Source organism: Myxine glutinosa, chromosome 1, assembly GCF_964187855.1.
Source record: "Myxine glutinosa chromosome 1, kmMyxGlut1.1, whole genome shotgun sequence".
NCBI lineage: Eukaryota > Metazoa > Chordata > Myxini > Myxiniformes > Myxinidae > Myxine > Myxine glutinosa.
In genome coordinates, this window is record NC_136261.1 from 113422774 (window position 1) to 113444770 (window position 21997).

Sequence of the window (21997 nt, forward strand, 5' to 3'; positions counted from 1 at the left end):
TTTGGTCAAAGGTCAGTGTCACATAAAATCATCAATTTTCATCCAATTGATCTAAAAATAAAATTTACCGTTTGAGTTTTGTCATCAAATTTTCAACAAAGCTTTATTATGATAATATGGAGACGACAAATTGATAATTTTGTCAAAAGGTCCAAAGGTTAAAGGTCAGCGTCACATAGAATCAACAATTTTCATCCAATTGACCTGAAATTTAAATTTACCATTTGAGTTTTGTCCTTTCAACAAAGTTTTATAATGAGAATATGAAGAAGGAAAATTAATAATTTGATCAAAAGGTCAAAAGTCAGTGTCACATAAAATCATCAATTTTCATCTGATTGACCTGAAATTTAAAGAATTTGCATATTGTGTTACAGAATTGATATACCAATCAAAAGCTATAAGCTGATTTTTAAAATCTAAAGCTCAAAGGTCAAGGCTGCATAAAATCATCAATTTTCATTTTGTATTCTTTTTAACTGTTTTCGTTATTTTCAAGCATACGGAAGAAGAAGAAGACATCTAAATACAAACGGACTTGGACGGGCTTTGCATTTTCAGATGCTTTCTAGTTATTTTTGGGACCTTTCCAAGTGACGACGCAGCCGTAAGTTCCAAATTACGGGTTCAGGCGTTGGGTGCGAGAAGTTGAATTTCGTAAAACGTCGCCATTTTTCAGAGGTTTGGCAGCCTCACCCAGACCGCTCAGCGACGCTCGGCCATTACAGATGCGTAAACCGGAGATGTTTCTACGACCTCCACCATTTAGGGGTACCTCAGGGCTTCCACGGGGCGCCAGAGCCCGACAAAGTAAGTGCTCAGATCAAATCTTTTATTTCCGCAATCACATTTTCCACTCGCCATGCTCAGTGCAGTTTCCATCTACGTAGTGCAGCTCAGCCTGATCCTTAAGCGTGCCGCGGTGGGTATTGTCGCGTAGACTGGAGGCGTATCTATGACCTCCATCATTTAGGGGTAACCCTCCGCAGTGGCACTATAGGCCGCCAAAGTGGGTGCCTCGTTCAACTTTTCCACTTGTGCCACTCGGCGCAGTTTCCAACTACGTAGTCCGATTCACCCGGGGCCCTCAGCATGGGTTGGTGGGTATCCTGGCATAGTCCGGACATGTATCTATGCCCTCCATAATTTTTGGGTAGCCCAGAACCATGGTGGGGTGCTACAGGGCGCCAAAGTAGCCACTTTTATGTCTCACTTGTCCTTGTCCATCCCAGAGCGTCTGTTGTCTGTTGGGGTGCTAAAGGGTGGCGAAGTTGGTGCCGGGATCGTATTTTGCACCCGTGCCATTCAGTACAGTTTCAAATTGCATAGTGAGGAGAGCACGTTCAAGTGTCCCTCCTTTCCCACACTAACTCCAAGGTTCACGACATGGCGGTACAAGAGATACCGACTGCAATCATGAGAGACACCTCATGCGATGGACTGTCATACCATCTTTGTGGCACATAGTGGATTTTGCATCTCCTTTGAGTCATATCCTGCCTTTCCCTCCCTGTTTACCAGGGAGGAAAAGGCAGGCCGGAGATGTGCGATCATCACACACGTTAAAGGCACAAGTGCATCATTCCAGGATTTCTCAAACACACCAACCTCATAACGCCTTTGCCTTTTACTGGTATCGTGTAACTACGCGGCCAGCACATACTTATTCTTATGTTGATGCGTCAAAGTGGTGACGTCTTTTTCTCCTTTTTGTATCAGTTCTAAATGTTTGAAGCAAGCACAACAGCAAGTTGAACGGCTGGTGCCCGTCCAACCCGCAGCACACCTCGTGTCCTCTGCCCCTTATCCCTCATTCGTGAACACGTGCATTATTCGTGTGTTTGTTTCCTAAAATTTTGTCTCTGAATCCTCCGTTTGTCCCTCAACCATACAGTCGATCACTACCGCTACCCACATCCTGTTGTGTTGGTCCCCTGGATCCAGATCTGGCCTATCAATGGGAAACAAAACATAAACCGTTGAGCCTAGCGGAGATATGCACTGGACCGAGTGCAGTTATACTTTCATAGTGTTTCTAATTCTTGTTCATTATTAATACACATACAACCACCTAGTAAGTTTATGCTCATACAAAAAATAGAAATTATTGAGTTAGAGCAACAAAATATACATGAAGTACAACTACCCTTTACCTGCAAAGGACTGTCCAAAAATGGTCCTAGAAACAAAAAGTAATTACGTACTTTGAAAATTTATTATATAAACACAATATTAGACTTTTATCATACCAAACACAACTTCAGACTCATTGAGATTTACAATGGTGATACTGCCCAATCCCACAGCCAGCTTACCCTGGTTCTGAGATATCGGCGTGCAAACACTCGAACTTGCAGTAGGGATCGTGATGGAATGAGATTGGATATTTTTGTCCAACTATGACCAAACTGAGCCTGTCAGAAAACAAAAACAAGCCAAGAAATAAATGTATATACCAATGTATAAAAATAAAGCCAATTTATTTGTTGAACATTTTTGTCTTGTTTACAAAGGAAAATCATAATTACCATTTACAATATTGCTAAAAGAATCAAGGTGGTGATCTAATATATTGTTGCGGATATGGGATTTGCATCCATCCATATCCGCTTGTAAATATTCCCCTATTTCCTCAATACTTCCCAACTCTCCCCAATCCCCCATTCCCTAGTCCCATTTTCTGTAAACCACACTCTGTAGACCCGACCTCCCCCTATTTCCCCCATTAAATGTCGCATCCAGGTCCACCGCATCTCAGGTAGACAACTATAGGACATCTTGCTAGTTATTCTTAATCTATGTCAGTTAAGGATTCGTTTCCATTAATTCTGACCCTTCGTTGCACCAGAATGTGATTGTATGGCACCGTTAGGAAGTTTAGGACCTCCCAATACCTCCCCGCAGCTCTTCCTCACAGTTCTCTTCAACAACAACAACAACAACAATGAGCGCAGGGAGTGCGCGTCCTCACTCCGGCTTGGTAGGAGTGGTGGGAGGACACCAGGCCTTCCCAACGAGCCGCCATCGGAGATGTGCTCGACGGGGTTACCAAACAGGGGCTCCCTGTCGGCTCCTCGTCAAGGGCGGAGCCCGGTAACCCCCGCACCCAATGGAAGCGGCGGACCGGCCCCAGTTGGGGCGGAACCAACCAGCCGAGGGCATGTCACTCCCCGCTGAGCATGCGCAGTGAGAGAGAGGTGACGTCAGATGCGCGCCGAGCTTGGAGCAAGCAAGACCACCTCCGAGCGCTGTGAGACCTCCCTGCATCTTTGAACCGTGCTTATCCTGTCCCCGAGCCAAGGTGCACCTTGTGCCAGCGACCTACCTGTCCATTCCTGCCATCAATCCCCGTGTGAGTCTACCTTGTCCGTTTGTCCGTGGTCTGTCGGGGAATAGATAAGACTGTATTTAAGTGCCCATCTCTTCTGTGTCTTTACCTCACTCTGCCTTGTAATCTACCCCCTTTTCTCCACCACTGTAATTATACCCTCCTCTGGAGGTCTTGAGAACTGTACCCCCTGGCGTCGTTTCATCTTTCCCAGTAGTCGTGTCCTTTCTATCATTGATTTGGCATAGCGCGATTTGGCCAACGTCTGGGTGAATCGGGTGAGTCGGAAAGAAACGGGGAACAACTGTTCGGCCGCTGTTACCTCTGCTCGGTAAATAACATCCAATCCGCGGTCCGTAACAACTGGTGTCGGGGAGTGAGATACGAGGCCCGAACCAAATTTTTAAAACAGCTAGACAAAATTTGGTCAAAATTACAAAGTACCGAAATTGCTTTTGTTTTACAAAAACCCGAATTTTGAAAGTCGCGCTATGGGAGATCAAGACGGCTGGGTTCCGGTAGAGGAGAGTGAGGCAGGGTCGATCCAGGACCAAATTGAGGGACATGAGGAGAGCGAAGCAGTGAGGGCGGCAGGTTCGCAAAATGGCGGCGCTAGGCATGGGGAAGAGGAGCGCGAACAACAGGTCGGCGCCGCGCAGGGGATGGTGGTAGCTGTACCCGTGCCGCCGATGGACATGCAAGTCCTCATGGCGCAAATAGGGGCCCTGTTGGCCCAGAATAGCGAGAAATTGAGGGAGGACATGGGGGCCAATAGCCAACGGTTAGAACAAAGGATGGGGTCCAATAGCGAGAAATTGAGGGATGACATGGGAAACCAGATCGGGGGTTTAAGGAATGACATGGGGTCCAATAGCGAGAAATTGAGGGAGGACATGGGAAACCAGATCGGGGGTTTAAGGAATGACATGGGGTCCAATAGCGAGAAATTGAGGGAGGACATGGGGGCCCAGATCGGAGGGTTAGGGAGTAGAATAGAGGGATTATACAATAGATTAGGGGAAATACAGGAGGGGTTAACGGGGGTAGAAAACAGAATGGCCGCTCAAGAGAATCAAATGGAAGGGATGAAAAAGGGGTTAAAGGGGTTAGAAAACAGTATGGAAGGCAAATTGAGGGACATGAGGGACCAAGCGGAAAGGGAAGTTAAACAAATGGGGCAGCAGATAGAGGGGGTCAGAATGGGGGTACAAACTAAATTGGATGCTCACAGGGAGGAAATGGAGCAGATGAGGGTGGCATCTGGGCAGGAGATGCAAGTGATGGGAGGGAAGATCAGAAGAGGTGTGAGTGAGGAGGTCGGAGGAGTGCGCGAGGAGGTGAAGCACTGTGAGGAGCGCATGGAGAAGGAGGTGAGAAAGGGGACTGTAAAATTGCAAGGTGGTATAGAGGAGTTGACGCTGGGAGTAGAACAGCTGACAGTGGGACAAAAGGAGTTGGGGGACCAGGTAAAGAAGAACACAGCAGCAATAGAGGGTTTAAAATCAACACAGAAGGAGATGAAAAAGGACGTAGGGGTAATTAAAAAAGAGTGTCAGACGGTACATGAGGACCTGACGAGGAAAATGAACAAGGTGGTAGAGGTGATGGAGGTTAAAGAGCGGGAGGTGCGGGAGCACATAGAAAAAAATAAGGTGGAGTTAGAGGAAGAACTTAAGGGGGCGCACGAGGAGATGAAGGAGGTGAAGCAGAAATTAGAAGAAGTGGAAGAAGGGGTGAGCGAAATTAAGAAGCGACGGAGAGAGGATAAGAAAGAGATAAAAGAGGAAGTAAAAGAATTGGTCCAAAGTCTGTGTTCGGATCGTGATGATGTGCTCATTAACCGGATGAGGGATTCGCAGGTGATGGAGGAGAAGCGAAGAGAAAGAGGACCCGGTGTAAGTGGTGACCAATATGTTCATGCGTATGATGCGCCAGGTGATTTAATAAGCTTGGGGGTCGAGATGGACCCGGATGTTCGTGAGAGGCCAAGAGTGAGGTGTATGGCTGGTCCGGAGTGTATGGAACGAGGGTGTGAGCGAGAGGGTCCAGTGATGGGAGAGGTGCGAGGTGTGAGTGAGCAAGGTTGTGGTGGTATGGAATGGGTAGCGGGTTGCGGAAGCGTGACTCATGCATCGACACCAACAGGGGTAGTTTTTAGAGGGACAGGGGAGGCACGGGAGCCCCTTGGAGGTAATGTACTGTGGGGGCCCGGCCGGTTCGGCCCCGCGCTGACCCCGCAAGAGGCGACGCACGGGGTCCGGCAGGCAGGCAACGACTCGCATACGAGGTGGTCCCACAAGGTCCCACTCGCGCCGTATGACGGCAAGAGTGATCTACGAGCGTACCTGGCACAGTTTGACTGTGTGTGTAAGGGCAACGGTTGGGGTGAGGACGAAGGTGGAGTACACTTGGTGGCCGCATTGCGCGGCGCGGCGGCGGAGGTGCTGACGGCATTACCACCAGGTGCTCTCACCCTGCCAGCCCTCTGCGACGCCCTAATTAATCGATTCGGCATTGAACAGCAGAGCGAGCTTGTTAAAGCTCAGCTCGCGCTGCGAAAACGCAAGCCCCAGGAAGCCATCGGGGAACTTGCCCACGACATTCGCCGCGCAGTGGGGATCGCACATGCTAACATGGCAGCGGATTCCCGGGAAAGCCTGGCGCTGGACCATTTTATCCAGGCCCTCCCGGATATTGAGCTCCGGCAACAGCTCGCCATGTGGCGCCCGCAGACTCTGAGCCAGGCGGCTGACGCTGCAGCCCGTTGGGAAGCAGCGAGGCCCCTGACCCGGGGGAGCGAGCGTCACGCAGTGGCGGTCCGCCAGGTGGGACCCCCGATGGAGGGAGGACCCCTTGGGGGCCCGCCCCCGACGTGAGTCCTGACCTGGCGGGCATGGTCCGGAGGCTGGTGGACCAGCGCCTGGCGGGACCTGGACCATGGCAGGCGGCCCCGGAGGTGGCCCGCGGTGGACCACGAGCGGGTAATCCAATTCGGACCTTCAGGGGGGAAAATTTGGAATTCCGGAGACAAGCACCTTATCAGGTGAGGTGCTATACTTGCAACCGTCTGGGTCACCTGGCGCGGCACTGTCGAGCCACGCGCCAGGATGATCCCCGGCGGTTGAGGTCCTCAACTCCGCCCAGGGGAGAGCGGGTTAGCCGACCCCAGACACCCCCCCCCCCGCCAGCCACCGGGAAACTAGAAGGTGTCGGGCACGTAGGCCTTACACCGGCGAGCAGGCGCCCCCGTGGATTGCCTCGGCTTTAGATGCCGAGGCGGGACCCAGTACATCTGAATAAGGGGGGCTTATTAGTGCCAGAGGACTGGGGGATTGATGAACAGTGGGGGCAAATGCGCTATAGTTTATGGGGTGGCTATGACAACCGAGCCAGGGAGGGCTTGGTTATATTGATAGGGACTAGAGGTGACTATAGGTGACAGGATTTAAGTAAGAGACTTGGTACCTGTAGTGGGGACGTCGTAGCTTAGTGTTTGATAATGACGTGGGAGCGCTGAGTGTAAGGGAAGACGGAGGAGCGCAAGTTTTAGAAGGGAGTAGACAGAGCAGATGATGCAGTATGAATGGAAGTGCTGGTGAGCAGCTTCAAATGAGGCATCGGTGAGGAAATGCTCCGAGGTGTGTGTGAGTGTACAAGTGATGAATGAGAGAGCATTGCGGATGAGTGTCATGGTGAGTAGTGAGTGTTGTGGATCAGCGCGAATGCGCTTGGGGGAGAGAAGGGTGCAGGCGGCACCAAGTATGAGAGCACAGGTGAGCAAGTACAGGTGTGTGGAATATATGGAGCAGAGAATGAGTGGTGTGGAGAGAGTTGGAGTAAGTGGTACGGAGTGGTGTGCATGGTGCGAAGGTGTGGATGGGGGAAGAGTGGACCCCTTTCACGAGTACCCGGGGAGGGTAGTTTAAAGAGTAGTTAGAAGGTATAGGTAAATTGTGGTTGGATATTGGCATTTGTGGTGCGGTTGCAGAATGGTATTGTGGGTGGGTGCATTGGTGTGGTGAAATTGGCTGGTCGTGTGGCCTGTTAGTATGAGTGTGAATGGTTGGGCACTCCGCCACTGTTAGATGTCGGCCAGGTGAGGCCGCAGGTGGGCTCTGGGAGCCGTTAGTGTCAGTGGGTGCCTGAGGATCCCGGGTGTGGATCGGGCAGCCCGTGCCAGAGAGGGCACCGAGGGGGTGAGAGTGCGAGAGGGCCTTCCCCAGTTAGTTAGGTTAGGGTGAGGAGCAGGTGAGCTCGGTAGGCAACAACAGTGGTGGAGGTGTGCAGGTGGGCGGACCTGCTGGGAGCGTCACACGACCCAGCCACCGAAATTGTGCGGGAGCACCGAGTGTTGAATCGGGGAGTGAGACCCAAATTGATGGTGTGCACCACAGATGGTCAATGGGATTTTGGTTCTTCGAACCACATAGAGTAATGAGGGCCAATGGTTTGGCAGGAGAAAGACCCCGGGTAATGTAAAGTTGTTAAAGTCATTTAGGAAATAGTTAGGATTGATGAACCTGTCGCACCATACGCAGCCACTTACCTGAGGTGATGATGATGACTCCACACCTGTGTTTTCTTTGTTTTGTGTTGCAGGAAATGAGAATTGCTGTTTGGATTTGTGAGACGCATCACGACGTGGATGAGACATTGGGGTGATTCCATCTCTCCCTCCTTAGGAGGGACTGATGATGAATTGGTGATGGCAAATTTTGATGATGAGTTGGAGATGGCAAATTTTGATGAGAGTTGGAAATGGCAAATTTGAATGGTTAGGAGGGAGAGAAGACGAATTTGGTTTATGGGAGGAACGGGGAAGACAGTATGGACGTTTGTTGATGTGTAAAGTAGATGTTTATGGGTAGTGTTGTGTTTTGTGGATACAGTAAGGGGTAAGGGAGGGGCAATGTAGGTTACCTGGTGGGGGGGGGGGGGCGTACGGTAGGAACGTACCTGTCTCACCTGGTTCCCATGTGCCCCCAGTGTGCATTACCTTGTATTGCGTGCACTTTTGCGCCCTTACCACCTTACTCACTTGTCTTCTTTTGTCTCCCACCTCCGAGGATCTGGCTTTGGGGCAGAGAGAGAGGAGAGAGAGGTGCTGGCTCCGCAGTTGTGGGCCTGTACTTCCGCTGCTTGCTGCCTGGATCGATCCACCATATGGACCGCAATTTTTGTGGCCGCCCACAATGGACCGCAGTTCTTTTACGGTCAAGCACCACCCGTTGATGGACCTCTGGGTCAACGTGGCACCTATGCCATACAGGTGAACCACTTTTAGTTGGCCCCCCTGACGGCCACAATTAAGAGATGGACGCGGTTGGCGCCTTTCTTTATTTCTAAAGAAGCCAGAAGGCCAAGTGCACTCCATGAAGGCAAGACCAGCGGCAGAACATCGGCCGGCTGCGACACCACCGGTGACCATGGACACTTGATTGTGCATTGTTATTGAACACTTTATTGGTGCACCGGATGGTGCTGACTGTGCATAATGGGGTGGTGCTTTTGGTGCTTGGAAGGGGTGCTCTGCACATTATTAAAGGCCGTAGGGCCACAGGGCACTCGTGGGTTGGTGTATCGATGCTGGCATGCGTGCTCTCCCTATGCATAACATCTGCATGTGTTCCTCAAAGAACAGGTCCTGGATCGTAGTGTAACTATCGGTGTAGTCTTGTATAAATGATGCTCCCTACCGGCTGTATGTTTAGTTTGAGGATGCTTTCCGCGATTCAGTTATCCTGTGGGTGTGTTTCTGTTAGGAGAAGGGTGCAACGTCGCAGGGGGACATATTTACTCATTTGTGAACATCTGTAAAACTGTCGCACTCAGGGTTGAGTTAATAGTAGAGGGAACTACATCTGAGTGCCACACTAAAGTAGGTAAAAATTTATCGGGTCGGGACGCCCCGAGGTCGAGAAGGGTGCAGTATTGCGGATATGGGATTTGCATCCATCTATATCCGCTTGTAAATATTCCCCTATTTCCTCAATACTTCCCAACTCTCCCCAATCCCCCATTCCCTAGTCCCATTTTCTGTAAACCACACTCTGTAGACCCGACCTCCCCCTATTTCCCCCATTAAATGTCGCATCCAGGTCCACCGCATCTCAGGTAGACAACTATAGGACATCTTGCTAGTTATTCTTAATCTATGTCAGTTAAGGATTCGTTTCCATTAATTCTGACCCTTCGTTGCACCAGAATGTGATTGTATGGCACCGTTAGGAAGTTTAGGACCTCCCAATACCTCCCCGCAGCTCTTCCTCACAGTTCTCTTCAACAACAACAACAACAACAACAACGAGCGCAGGGAGTGCGCGTCCTCACTCCGGCTTGGTAGGAGTGGTGGGAGGACACCAGGCCTTCCCAACGAGCCGCCATCGGACATGTGCTCGACGGGGTTACCAAACAGGGGCTCCCTGTCGGCTCCTCGTCATGGGCGGAGCCCGGTAACCCCCGCACCCAATGGAAGCGGCGGACCGGCCCCAGTTGGGGCGGAACCAACCAGCCGAGGGTGTGTCACTCCCCGCTGAGCATGCGCAGTGAGAGAGAGGTGACGTCAGATGCGCGCCGAGCTTGGAGCAAGCAAGACCACCTCCGAGCGCTGTGAGACCTCCCTGCATCTTTGAACCGTGCTTATCCTGTCCCCGAGCCAAGGTGCACCTTGTGCCAGCGACCTACCTGTCCATTCCTGCCATCAATCCCCGTGTGAGTCTACCTTGTCCGTTTGTCCGTGGTCTGTCGGGGAATAGATAAGACTGTATTTAAGTGCCCATCTCTTCTGTGTCTTTACCTCACTCTGCCTTGTAATCTACCCCCTTTTCTCCACCACTGTAATTATACCCTCCTCCGGAGGTCTTGAGAACTGTACCCCCTGGCGTCGTTTCATCTTTCCCAGTCGTCGTGTCCTTTCTATCATTGATTTGGCATAGCGCGATTTGGCCAACGTCTGGGTGAATCGGGTGAGTCGGGAAGAAACGGGGAACAACTGTTCGGCCGCGGTTACCTCCGCTTGGTAAATAACATCCAATCCGCGGTCCGTAACAATATTGTTATGTGAAAGGGGGGGGGGGTGGGGGTGGGGAGGTAGATCCATAGCCAGACTGTGGTAAGTGTAGTATGGTCTGTCTTTCGAGTAGCAGTTAGACTGACATGTAACTGTCAGGTTAAGTCTATTGTTGTATGTGATGCTGAGGAGGCAGCGTATGTAATTTATAGACAGGTTAGACCTTAATTTGTGGGTGTGAACACCTCATGTGGTAAGCACGGCTAGTAGACAAGAACTTCTCATGAGAGAGGCGCACATCTGTCTGGCTATTGTGTGTCAGCCATGGTAGCGTAATGTGCTGTGGAGATGGAAGCGCCATCTTGCAATTATCTTTATAGGCACCGCCCCCGTGGGCGGGAAAGCCAGAGCAGTGAACTGCACCCAGGAGGAGTAGAACGAGAGAGACCTCACTTGAGGAAGGAGGGAACAGGAGAGACCTGGAGACGAATACGAAGAGGCCTGGGTGTTCAGACCAGTGATGACAAAAGCCTAGTGTGGAAAGACAAGCAAAACTGATTACGGAGTTTTGGAGAGGACAAATTGTGGCTTAGTTTCTTGGGATTGACCAAAGCTGGGATCACCATGTGCTTGTTGAGCGTGGAGGGAGAGGATGGCGAGCAGACTAGGAAGAGATCGTATAAAGGAAAAAGGGGTCCACGATGCCTGGTTGAGGAGGCGGATCGTCGCTGGCATTCCACACCAAACACAATCTTCATCGTGCTCGTTTTGGCTCTTGGAAGCTATTGGCTCACACCTGGTTCCTGAAGTGGTCTATTTTGAGTCTGGTGTCCAACCTGCGTATCAGACACAATCACATGTCGGTGTTATCTACAGCCAGACACGATCACCTTTGCTTTTCCCCACTTCAGCTTTTTTGCCCACATCAACTTTGTCTACAGCCACAGCCCTCGTCACTCTGTCCTTTGTTAACGGTCCTTCTTCCTCACATGCCCATCCCTGGTCCTTTTAGGAAGAGTACTCCAGGCCATCCCAAATGAAAATAAAAGTCAATCATCTCTTCCAGGCCCCACAGCACACTACACCACCATGGCTTGTGCACACACCAGGCAGACAGATCGTGAAGGCCTTTTTGGAGTGTGCAGCGCTTTCCCCGTCTGCCTTTATATGATGGGAAGTACTAATCTGGGCCCGCCCACAAACAAGAGGTGGTTACGCATACAATAGCAACCTGACTATCCTGTCTATAAATTACATATGCTGCCTCCTCATTGCCACACTTTACAAGACGACTTACTCTGACAGGTCTCTGTTACATGGCAATGTAATCTACTCAAAACACATGGCCCATGTTACACTTACCACAGTCTAGCTATCGCCATTTCCCTCCCCTCCCCTCCCTAACCCCCCCCCCCCCCCTTTCCATGTAACAATATCATTCCTGAGTATATTGTACCATTCCATGTTTTAAGGTACTTTGAGCTCAATCTGTGAATTTGATCATACATCAGCTTAGATTTTGTGAACAATAAGTGTATAAATTAATCAATTATATGGTGAACACTATTATTTATTATTATTATTATTATTATTATTATTAATATTATTATTATTATTAAACAGCCATAACAATTTCATTTTGCTGCAATGTATCCATGGATGAGAATCTTATGAGCCATTTCAGAAATATGCAGCTGCACACTTGTCAAGTTTTTTCAGCACTAAGTTTTGGTGTTCGGGGTGTTTTGGGTCTTCGAGATGTTTTGGGTCTTCAGGGTGTTTTCGGTCTTCGGGGTGTTTTGGGTCTTCGGGGTGTTTTGGGTCTCTGGGGTGTTTTGGGTCTTCGGGGTGTTTTGGGTCTTCTGGGTGTTTTGGGTCTTCGGGGTGTTTTGGGTATTCGGGGTGTTTTGGGTCTTTCGGGTGTTTTGGGTCTTCGGGGTGTTTTGGGTCTTTGGGGTGTTTTGGGTCTTCGGGTTGTGTACATATTCATGACCCATATACAACTATTTTTATTGGGCACTCTTGGACCCCTTTATCAAGTTATCAAACTTTAGGAATTACTTACCAGACCCTCCTCAAATGCTGCCGTTTCAGCTTGTGTCCAAGGAACCCTCCTGTTCTTCAATGTGCCATCACTGTCAATGTAAAGATTATAATCACTGCTATAATCTACAATCGTCAGACAAACTGCAAACAAAGGATGGCAGTCAAATCTCTTATAAGATGCTGACAATGAAACAAGACATCGTGCAGAGCAAGATACTTGTGAAATCCCCCCCAAAAAAATCGACCTGAAAAATAATTTGTGGTTGAATTAAATGACAAAATGTACAAATCCTCTTCAAATGTCAAGTCAATCGGATTAAAATTGACGATTTTAGAAATTCAGCCTATGTTTACCTTTTAACCTCAAACATAATTGATGATTGATTCAGTGACCAAATATGCAAATCCTCTTCAAATTTCAAGTCAATCGGATGAAAATTGAGGATTTTAGAAATTTGACCCAAATGGTTGACCTTTGGCTGATGACCTTTTGACCTCAAAATCAATAGGATTCTTGCTTATGACCAACTCTACCATTTGGTGAAGTTTCGTAAAGATTGCTTTAAAAAAAACTGTGACCTGTCGACGATTGACATACAATCTACAGCCAGACAGACAGAATAACACATGCGACCATCTAATATACTTGACAAATCTTCAATTTTCGCAAGTATCAAATAAACTTACCTTTTGATTTTCTCCCTCTGTGCCTTCCTTCTGCATGAACTGTACAAAAAGAGGAACATCACCACGATTTATGCAAGTACAGCATTATGACCAATGCATTAAAAGCAATTTGTGAAATTCAGCATGAAAACACGATATGTTATTCCTGCATTACACAAAATGTTTATCTTTTTCAGACTGTCGCATTAATCCCTCAACCAGAGCACCCACCTTTTTGGGAGGTACTTACCCATTTCCAGTTGAAGGACCAACATTGGTGAGCGGCTAACATAATCATGAGCCGAATGGTGTGCAGTGGCTGTAAGAGACATAATCTTTGCTGTCCTTTCTGGAGTTTTTTTTCTTCCATCCCGAGTTATCCAACCAGCTTTCTCTTCCAATTTACATTATACTTTTCTTTCTGACTTTGCTTATTTTTATATTTGGCTCTTTTTTAACGGTTTTTGAATCCTCACATTCTTCTTCAGCATATTAAGGGTTTAGTATATCTACCGGTACATCAATAACTCCATTTCTCATTGTCCCTGTACTGCTCTTACACCTACAAACCCCCAGGAGTACCTTTGGCTGTGACGTCCCCTTTGCTCCCATCTCTGTCTCTGTGTTGTACCGTCTTCCTAAAAGTGATGACTCCATAAGCATAAACAGTGCCTTTAGAAAGTATTCACAACCCTTGACTTATTCACATTTTGTTGTGTTACAGCCTGAATTTAAAATGGATTAAATTGAGATTTTGTCGTCACTGATATACACATAATACCCCATAATGTCAAAGACATCATATCCTTCCTCACACTCATGGTACACTGAATCCTATGGTGAGTTAATTGCCTTGAAACAACTTGCGTTCACTTCCTAGAAGGCAAATCCAACTGAAAAACAACCTCAGATTACTCCATAGGGCTGGTATCACCCCAAGTGCGAGTCCACTCTCAGGAGAGCTAGAAGACCCTCTTCACCTGGGTAAATGAAGGACACCAAGTCCATTGAAAGCCACCGCTTCCACACGGGTGTGGCTCATGTGTTGAATGAATGAATGAATGAATGATCGTTTTAAGGCCATTTTCCCCGCTAGAGCAGGGGTTGGCTCATGTGTTAATGAAGCAAATAACATCCCAACATGCTTAGGGTCATGTATACACAGGCTTGTTTGCTGCTAGTTCCATCTGCACAAATGCTGCACAGGCTTGTTTGCCTATAATTATGGCTAGCATTGCTGCAAGAGAAGACTTTGCCGACATTGAAAGAGCGGTGATTGTTGGGGCGCGTTTGGCAGGAGCTTCAATGACAAAGACACCTCAACTTGCTGATGTTTCATGAGGAACGGTGTCGAAGATAATGGCGGCGTGGAACTCTGAAGGAAAGACATAATCAGCATAGTGCAACAGTGGCCGGAAGCGCATACTTCAGGATCGTGATATCCATGCATTAATTTGAAGGGCAAGGAAAAGCAGGCGAACAACTGCAGATCAATTGACTGTAAATTTCAAACTGGGATGTGAGCAGCCAGTTTCATCAAAACCGGTCCGCTGCGAACTCCACAGAGCGGGATACCACATTCGGGTTGCAGTGCAAAAACCACTCATCACACCTGGCAATGCACTTTGCGAGTCCAGTGGTACAACGAGCACAGGCAATGAACTACCATGCAGTGCAGAAACGTGATATGGTCAGATGAATCATCCTTCACAATGTTCTTGATAAACGGATGAGTGCACGTGTGGCACCAACCTAAATAGTTCTACAATCCTGAGTGTTTGATTTCAACAGTGAAGGGTTCTGGTGGTTCTTTAATGTTGTGGGGTACATTGTCCTGGCACGGTTTGGGTGCAGTCATTGCCTTAGAAGGTAAGGTCAATTCCAATCGCTGCGTAATGGTACTGAGTGATCATCTTCTCCATCACCATGTTGCAGCATTTCTTTCTTGCTATGATGGGTGTCTTCCAGGATGACAATGCCCCCATCCACAGAGCATGTGTGGTTGCCCAATTAATTGATGAACATGACACTGGTGTTATCCATAGGTCATGGCCTTCTCAGTCACCAGATTTGAACCCAAATCGAGCATTTATGAGATATTCGGGAACGACGCCCACACAGCGTTTTACACCTTCATCAAACAGGTGCTATGTGATTGACTTTCTCGTGGAAGAATGGTGCCGCAACCCTCCTGCAGAATTCCAGACACTGGTGGACTCTATGCCACATCACAGACAGGCCGTACTGGCCGCACATGGTGGCCCAACACCCCGTTTTTGAAAAATATTCTCCCATTGATCTAGTCATACTTTTTTTTGTTGTTGTTAAACGAGCCTTATATAGCATTTCTGTGAAATATTTCGGATTTTCCATTTTGTTTAGACCCTCCCCCTACACCCACCAGGATCGGGTAAAAATAGGGTACCCCCGCGAATGTGTTGCTTTGGTCAAATGTGAGATTTTTCGCATTTAAAAAAAAGTAAGAACACATGCTTCCAGTAATTCAGGGTCACCGATTCCAAAAATGGCCTCTAAAACAGGGGTTCTTAACCTGTGGTCCATGGACCCCTTTGGGTCCGTGAACTTAATTTCTCTGCAGGCAGAAATGTGAAGAAACCTGGAAACACTGCAGAACTCTTTCGAAGGTTACTTCTGCCCTTTGGGTCCCTCCATTACGACGGGCTTCAGGGGGTCCGTGAATGAATGAATGAATGAATGATCGTTTTAAGGCCATTTTCCCCGCTAGAGCAGGGGTTAGCCTTGCGGGCCCCATGACAATCATGGTTCCCTGTTTGAGGCAATGTTTTTATGGCCGGATGCCCTTCCTGGCGCCAACCCTTAGTCGCCTCTTACGATGCACAGGGATACGGTGTACCTATTCTAAACCGGGGTACACACCGGGATCATTCATCCCAGCAAGCCGGTACTCAATTTGCCGACCTCGGAAGGATGACAGGCTGAGTCAACCCCCCTGGTGTTAATTTAGCAATTGACCGGGATTCGAACCCAGGATCCTGGGATCCCAAGCCGGCACCCTAAACGTTAAGCCAACACCACCAGTCCGTGAACCAGGCGCATAAAAATTATTTAAAATTTATTTTCGCTAGCTTTTTAGAAAAAGTTTTATTTTTTGTCTATGTACACTGTACAGGATGTTATGTATTCCAGACGAGCCAACCGTACAAATCTTGAAGCACTTGATGGAACTTAGGGCAGAAGTTTCACTTTTTTTGAGAGAAAAGGAAAGTCCACTCTTGGAACAGTTTGACAGGGAGGAGTTCATTCACGGCTTGGCTTATTTGGCGGATATTTTTGGCCATATGAATGTGGTATGTCTTTCGATTCAAGGCCCTGCAGTCACCATTATGGATGCTGCTGAAAACCTACCAGCTCTTTTGGCCAAGCTGCCACTGTGGAAGAGGAGATTGGAGGCAGACAACTATGCAAACTTTCCAATGCTGGAGGAAGTGCTTCTGCAGGATGGAGTCGAGAGAGACAAAGCCCTGTCAATTTCTCTGCAGGCAGAAATGTGCAGACACCTGAAAACACTGCAGAACTCTTTCGAAGGTTACTTCTGCTCAGATGACCTTAAAGTTGAAACGTGGATTCGTAATCGTTTCCTTGCTGATATGAACTGTATTAATGATGCAGACCTTGCTAAAGATGACCTCATTGACCTGAGGACAAAGGAAATGATACGACATGAGTTCAACTCGAAGAGTCTTGGAGAATTTTGGTGTTCCTTGACACAAGCCTACCCTCGTCTGGCAAAGCGAGCGGTGGGAGCTCTGATTCCGTTTGCAACCACATCTCTTTGCGAGTCAGGATTTTCAGCACTAGCACTTGTTACCATCAAAACGAAAAGTAGAAATCGATTGGATGTCAAACATGACATGCGTGTTGCCTTGTCAAAGACCACTCCCCAATTTCATCTTCTTATTGAAGCCAAACAACAACAGCCTTCTAACTGAAATGTACTTTTGAGCAGAATTGAAGTTTATTTTGTTTAATTTGCACAATTTGGATATATTTCACTTCATTCAGGGAATGGTCATTGATTTTTGCATGAAAAAAGTGAGATATATTCTTTGTAAAGATTGTTTTTTAAATTCTGATTATGACAGTATGTGAAGGAAATAATTTTCCTATTCAATAAAATGTATTCATTGTAGGCAAAATTTTGTGTTTATGTGCTTATGTGCATTTTTCTGGGGAGGGGTCCGTAGCTTTCACCAGATTCTCAAAGGGGTCCATGACTCAAAAAAGGAAAAGAACCCCTGCTCTAAAAGGTGGTGGGATTAAAATTGGAAAACATTTAGTTCAATCCTATGAAAAATTTGGTAATTGGGTAACCAACGAAACAAAGAAAAAGGCTAATTTTTCAAATTTTCTTTTTATTATTTTCTCTTCGAAACACTTGAAATTTTCGTTATTATGAAATTCTGAAGTTGATACCTTGGCAGGATTTCCCCCGGCTTCATCAATTATGGCCTTAGTGAAGCTAGCCTGTTGTGTCGGTGTTAGCTTGAGTCAAGTGGCCAGGAAAACCAACTTCAGATGGCGTAGGATATTGTGGAGGATGAACGCCGGGGTGCTGGTGTACTCGCTGCGGTGATGGCTCCGAGTGGAAGTCGCAGTGTTTGTCGGAGTGGCAGTCGCATCACTTTCATGGTTACTGCTGGCTGCCGCCTCACTGTCGTCTGCCAACAAAATGATGGAACTAGCAGCACTAATTTTCTGCACCTTTGGCTTGCGCTGTTCTTCCTCGGCCTGCTCACGAACCTGGCGTGGTGCACCTTCTGCGACAGGACCTTGTTGTAGGTGCCGAAAGATGCTATGCAGTCAGTCTTCGTCGACTGCAGGAACAGGAGATGATGCTCTTGGTTTGTGACCAGCTGCTCAACGTTGGCCAGCCACTACCGGAAGGTTGCATCCAGTTGTTGTTCCATGGCCTGCAGCTTGGCGAGCATGACTTTGGTTGACCTACATGCAGTGGAGATCTCCCTCATCTTGCAATTGCTGTCCAGAAGCTGAATGAGAAAGATGCATTCATGGTGGTCCGAGACAGTGAGTATGTTACCCTTGTAAAAGTCGGTGACCTGAGCCACAACGAGCTGCGCAGACGCCCATTTGAGGGGAACACCAGGACAGCTGGCAAGTAGGGAGATGTATTCCTGTTCTCTGTGCATCCTCCTTATTGATGGTGCTGCCCAGACCGAACACAGCACTGGCCTGTTGCGTTGCCATTGGTGTACTGGCCTTGAGAGAGTCTGGACTGTCCGGCATATGAGCAGGTGTCAGCTGAGGTGTAGCAGATGGTGTATGGTGGCCCAGGTGGTGTGTGTTGTTTTAGATAACCCAAGTTAGTTATATTGTTGGTATTTGTGCCAGATAGACACCCATCAATGGTCTAAGAGAAACGGGGCATATGCATTGTGAGGGCTGTAGTTAGGTCTTCTTCTTCCTCCCCTCATTCTCCCCTATCCTACTCCTGTTCCTCTTTCAATAATCCCCCATTCATGACCCATATATGGTGGTTATCATTGCATGCACCACAGAGTACCACTTCATTTTTTCCCTCTTTCCAGGCACCACTTTAGACTGTACCAATATACGAGCCTAAAGTGTTACAAAAAAAATTCTCTATTTAGGTTTTGTCCCCTTACAAATTATTCTTATTTCTTAAGATAACTTGCCCACCTCGTTCTGGATCATGTCGCGGTAGTAAAAGCATTTTTATCTCCGCCACCGAAGGTGGATGGAGGTTATGTTTTCACACCCCTGTCTGTTTGTCTGTCTGTGAACAGGATATCTCCAAAAGTTGTGGACTGATTCGAACAAACTTTGGTAGTGAAGTTGTGTATCTGACACAGACGAAATGATTACATTTTGGTGAAGATCTGGATTTGGATCCAGTAATTTTCAAAGTGATTCTTCACCATTGAGAGATAGGGCAAAACACGAAGCATAGCACGATATCTCAAGAAGTTGTGGACGGATTCAGACGAAACTTGGTGGGCAGGGCGGGTGTGACAAGGAAGGACTGATTCAATTTTGGTGAAGATTCGAATCCAGATCTGGATCAGAGAATTTTAAGTCATTCTTCATCATTGAGTGATAGGGCTAAAATCAACATTTATAGCATGGTATCTCAAAAAGTTGTGGATGGATTTGGACGACACTTGGTGGACAAGTTGTGTGTGTGACATGGACGAATTGTTTCGATTTTAGTGAAGATCCCAATCTGGATCGGGATATGACAGTCTTTAAAATCTGTCAGTGATTCTTCACCATTGAGTGATGGGGACAAAAACGATAAATAACATGATATTTCAAAAAGTTGTGGACGACTTATGACAAAACTTGGTGGATGAGTTGGTTAGGTGACATAAGTTCGACTTGGGTCATATCTGGATTTGGACCTGAACCAATCAGTGGGATACAAAATGTAAACTGTTCAGCTTGGCGGATGTATGCTCTGAGTATCCACCCAGCTCAGCTTGGCAGATGCATGCCAGTTGACCTTTCCCGAGTGCCGTTCTAGTGGGCCGTTGAACACTTCCTTAGAGACGATGAAATTGGTTAATCAGATTATAGAGACCCGATAATTACCGGCGCTTTTAGAAGCTGGCAAAAGCGAAGACAGACCTGCTTGCTTTCGATTTCACAGTAAATTGAGCCTATAACGCATTTGCAATGCAAATCTACGGCATTTGCAACCTCACGCTTGACTGGAATTAATAGTTGTGGTGAGGGTCCGTAAACGGTGACAATGCTTTTTTAATGTGAGGTGCCCTGATATTATGCATTTTTCATAGGGATTTTATATGTCATTGTAATATTTTATTGCTTGTAAATCTGTCTCATAAAATGCAATCAAATACATTCATAACTTGCCATACATTTTCTTCATATGTGTACATTCAAGGATTGTCATTGCATTTTGCTCAAAATTTTTTTTTTGATACACAGAAACGTTTTAAATATTAAATGTAAAGTTATAATCCATGGTGTTCCAAAAAGACCCGGACAACTTTGGCTTATATGATACAGAAACTCAAAGTTTTGTAGACACCATCAGTACACTTCAATGTGAGCTCCATTTGTCACACACAGGACATCAAGGCGATACACGAATTCTTGCCATGTTCAGCTCAGCATGTTTGCGTCCACCAGTGCCCTTGCAGATGTGATCCGAGAACAAAAATCCTGCACGTTTGCCACCTTGGTGTTGTAGACAACATATTTGACAAACCCCCACCAAAAAAAATAAAAATCAAGGGGGGTTATGTCTGGTGATCATGGGGTCCAGGCGGTTGGTTGGTCCATATCGGCCAATCCAGCGACCTGGAAATTTTTGATTCAGGATGGCTCAAACGACTAAAGCCCAACGACGGGGAGCGCTGTCCTGTTGAAAAAAATGACATCGGGTTGCATGTCTTCAATCTGTGGGAAGGCGAATCTTTCCAACATGTTCATGTAAATTGTTGATGTCACTGTATCCTCCGCAAAGAAAAATGGACCCACCAAGCGGTTATGGAGATCACAAGATAACAAGAACTTATGGAGATCACAGCAGTCATGGAGGATCACAAGATCACACCACACATTGACCTACCTTAGGACTGTCACGTATGTGTTCAATAACCACGTGGGGGTTTTCAGAGGCCCAGATCCTCACATTGTGCCAGTTGACCTTCCCCGATGCATGAAAGCAAGCTTCATCTGTGAACATGACCTTTTTCCAGTAATCTTCGTCATCCTCTATGGCTATGCGATCGAGCATTTCCAAGGCAAATGCCTTGCATTTTGGTCTGTCATTTGGTTTGAGTTCCTACAGAATCTGCACCTTATAAGCAGAAAGCTTCAGTCTTTTATACAAAATCCTGTGTACAGTGGTGGTTGGTAGTCGCAGTTCTCTGGATGCATGTTGGATTGATTGTCTGGAAATTTGTTGAAATTATTCACGCATTTGTTCAATGTCTGCTGCCCTTGTGCTTGGTCATCCGGTACTTTTCTGTTTCTGACAAGTTCCAGTCTCCTTAAACCTCTTGTAGCACTCTCTGATACTAGTCTGTGATGGCGGATTCCTCCGATACCTTGTATAGAAATTACGCTAAACTTGTGTGTCGGATCTCATCTCGGTGAAACCATTTGAGGCATTGAGCTTTCTCTTGTGAAGTCGCAATTTTCTTTCACATTCAACCAACAGACCTGAAAATAAAGAAAACTGTATGATTTTCTGTATCATATAAAAGAAAGGGTATCGTTGTATCATTTGTGGTACCAAATCTCTCCAATCTGTTCATCAATGATCTCTCCGACTCTCTGAAAAATCCTCTCCATCTCTTTGCTGATGACTCCACTCTCTGCCGCTACATTCCTCATCCCTCATTCCTCCATTCCTCATTCCATCCAAATATATATATATATATATATATATATATATATATATATATATATATATATATATATAGCTAAATACTATTTTGCATCAAGTCATGACAAAAGACGAACAGTTTTTGTCTGAAGCACCCAGGCTTGTAAATCCAACAAATGATAATAAAAAATGGTCCAGCATGATATGTGTCACCACCACCCTCAAAATAACTACGACTATATACATTCCAATGCATATTGTAGACAAATTTCACTCCAAAACACACACCTATCGCATGCTTCATTGACATTGCTTTTGCAGAGTTCGAGTGCATGAGAGCTAACAGGAGGTCCCTGTGCAGTGACAGGTGGAGAAAAGAGTGGAGTCATTGCTTGGTATCTCACGTGGAACTTTGTTAGGGTTATCTTTGGGTTATCGGCAGTTTGCAGCCTCCTCACTCTCTGCAGAACTGGACAAAATCACAGACTGGTCAAAGAAATGGAACATGTCTTTCAATCCTGACAAATCTCACACGCTTACTATGCCTCTCCGAAAAGATTGACTGGAC

General features: G+C 46.8%; 1 protein-coding gene across 1 annotated transcript in view; it reads right to left on the reverse strand.

Annotated features, from left to right (window-relative positions):
- Window positions 1-21997, reverse strand: part of MYSM1 (Myb like, SWIRM and MPN domains 1) — a 120053-nt gene that overhangs the window by 78687 nt on the left and 19369 nt on the right. The window contains exons 5-7 of the mRNA XM_078776325.1: window positions 13071-13109; window positions 12403-12472; window positions 2316-2414 (exon numbers count right to left, since the gene is read on the reverse strand). Coding sequence (XP_078632451.1) covers window positions 2316-2414; window positions 12403-12472; window positions 13071-13109 — 208 coding nt within the window. The remainder of the gene's footprint in view (window positions 1-2315; window positions 2415-12402; window positions 12473-13070; window positions 13110-21997) is intronic.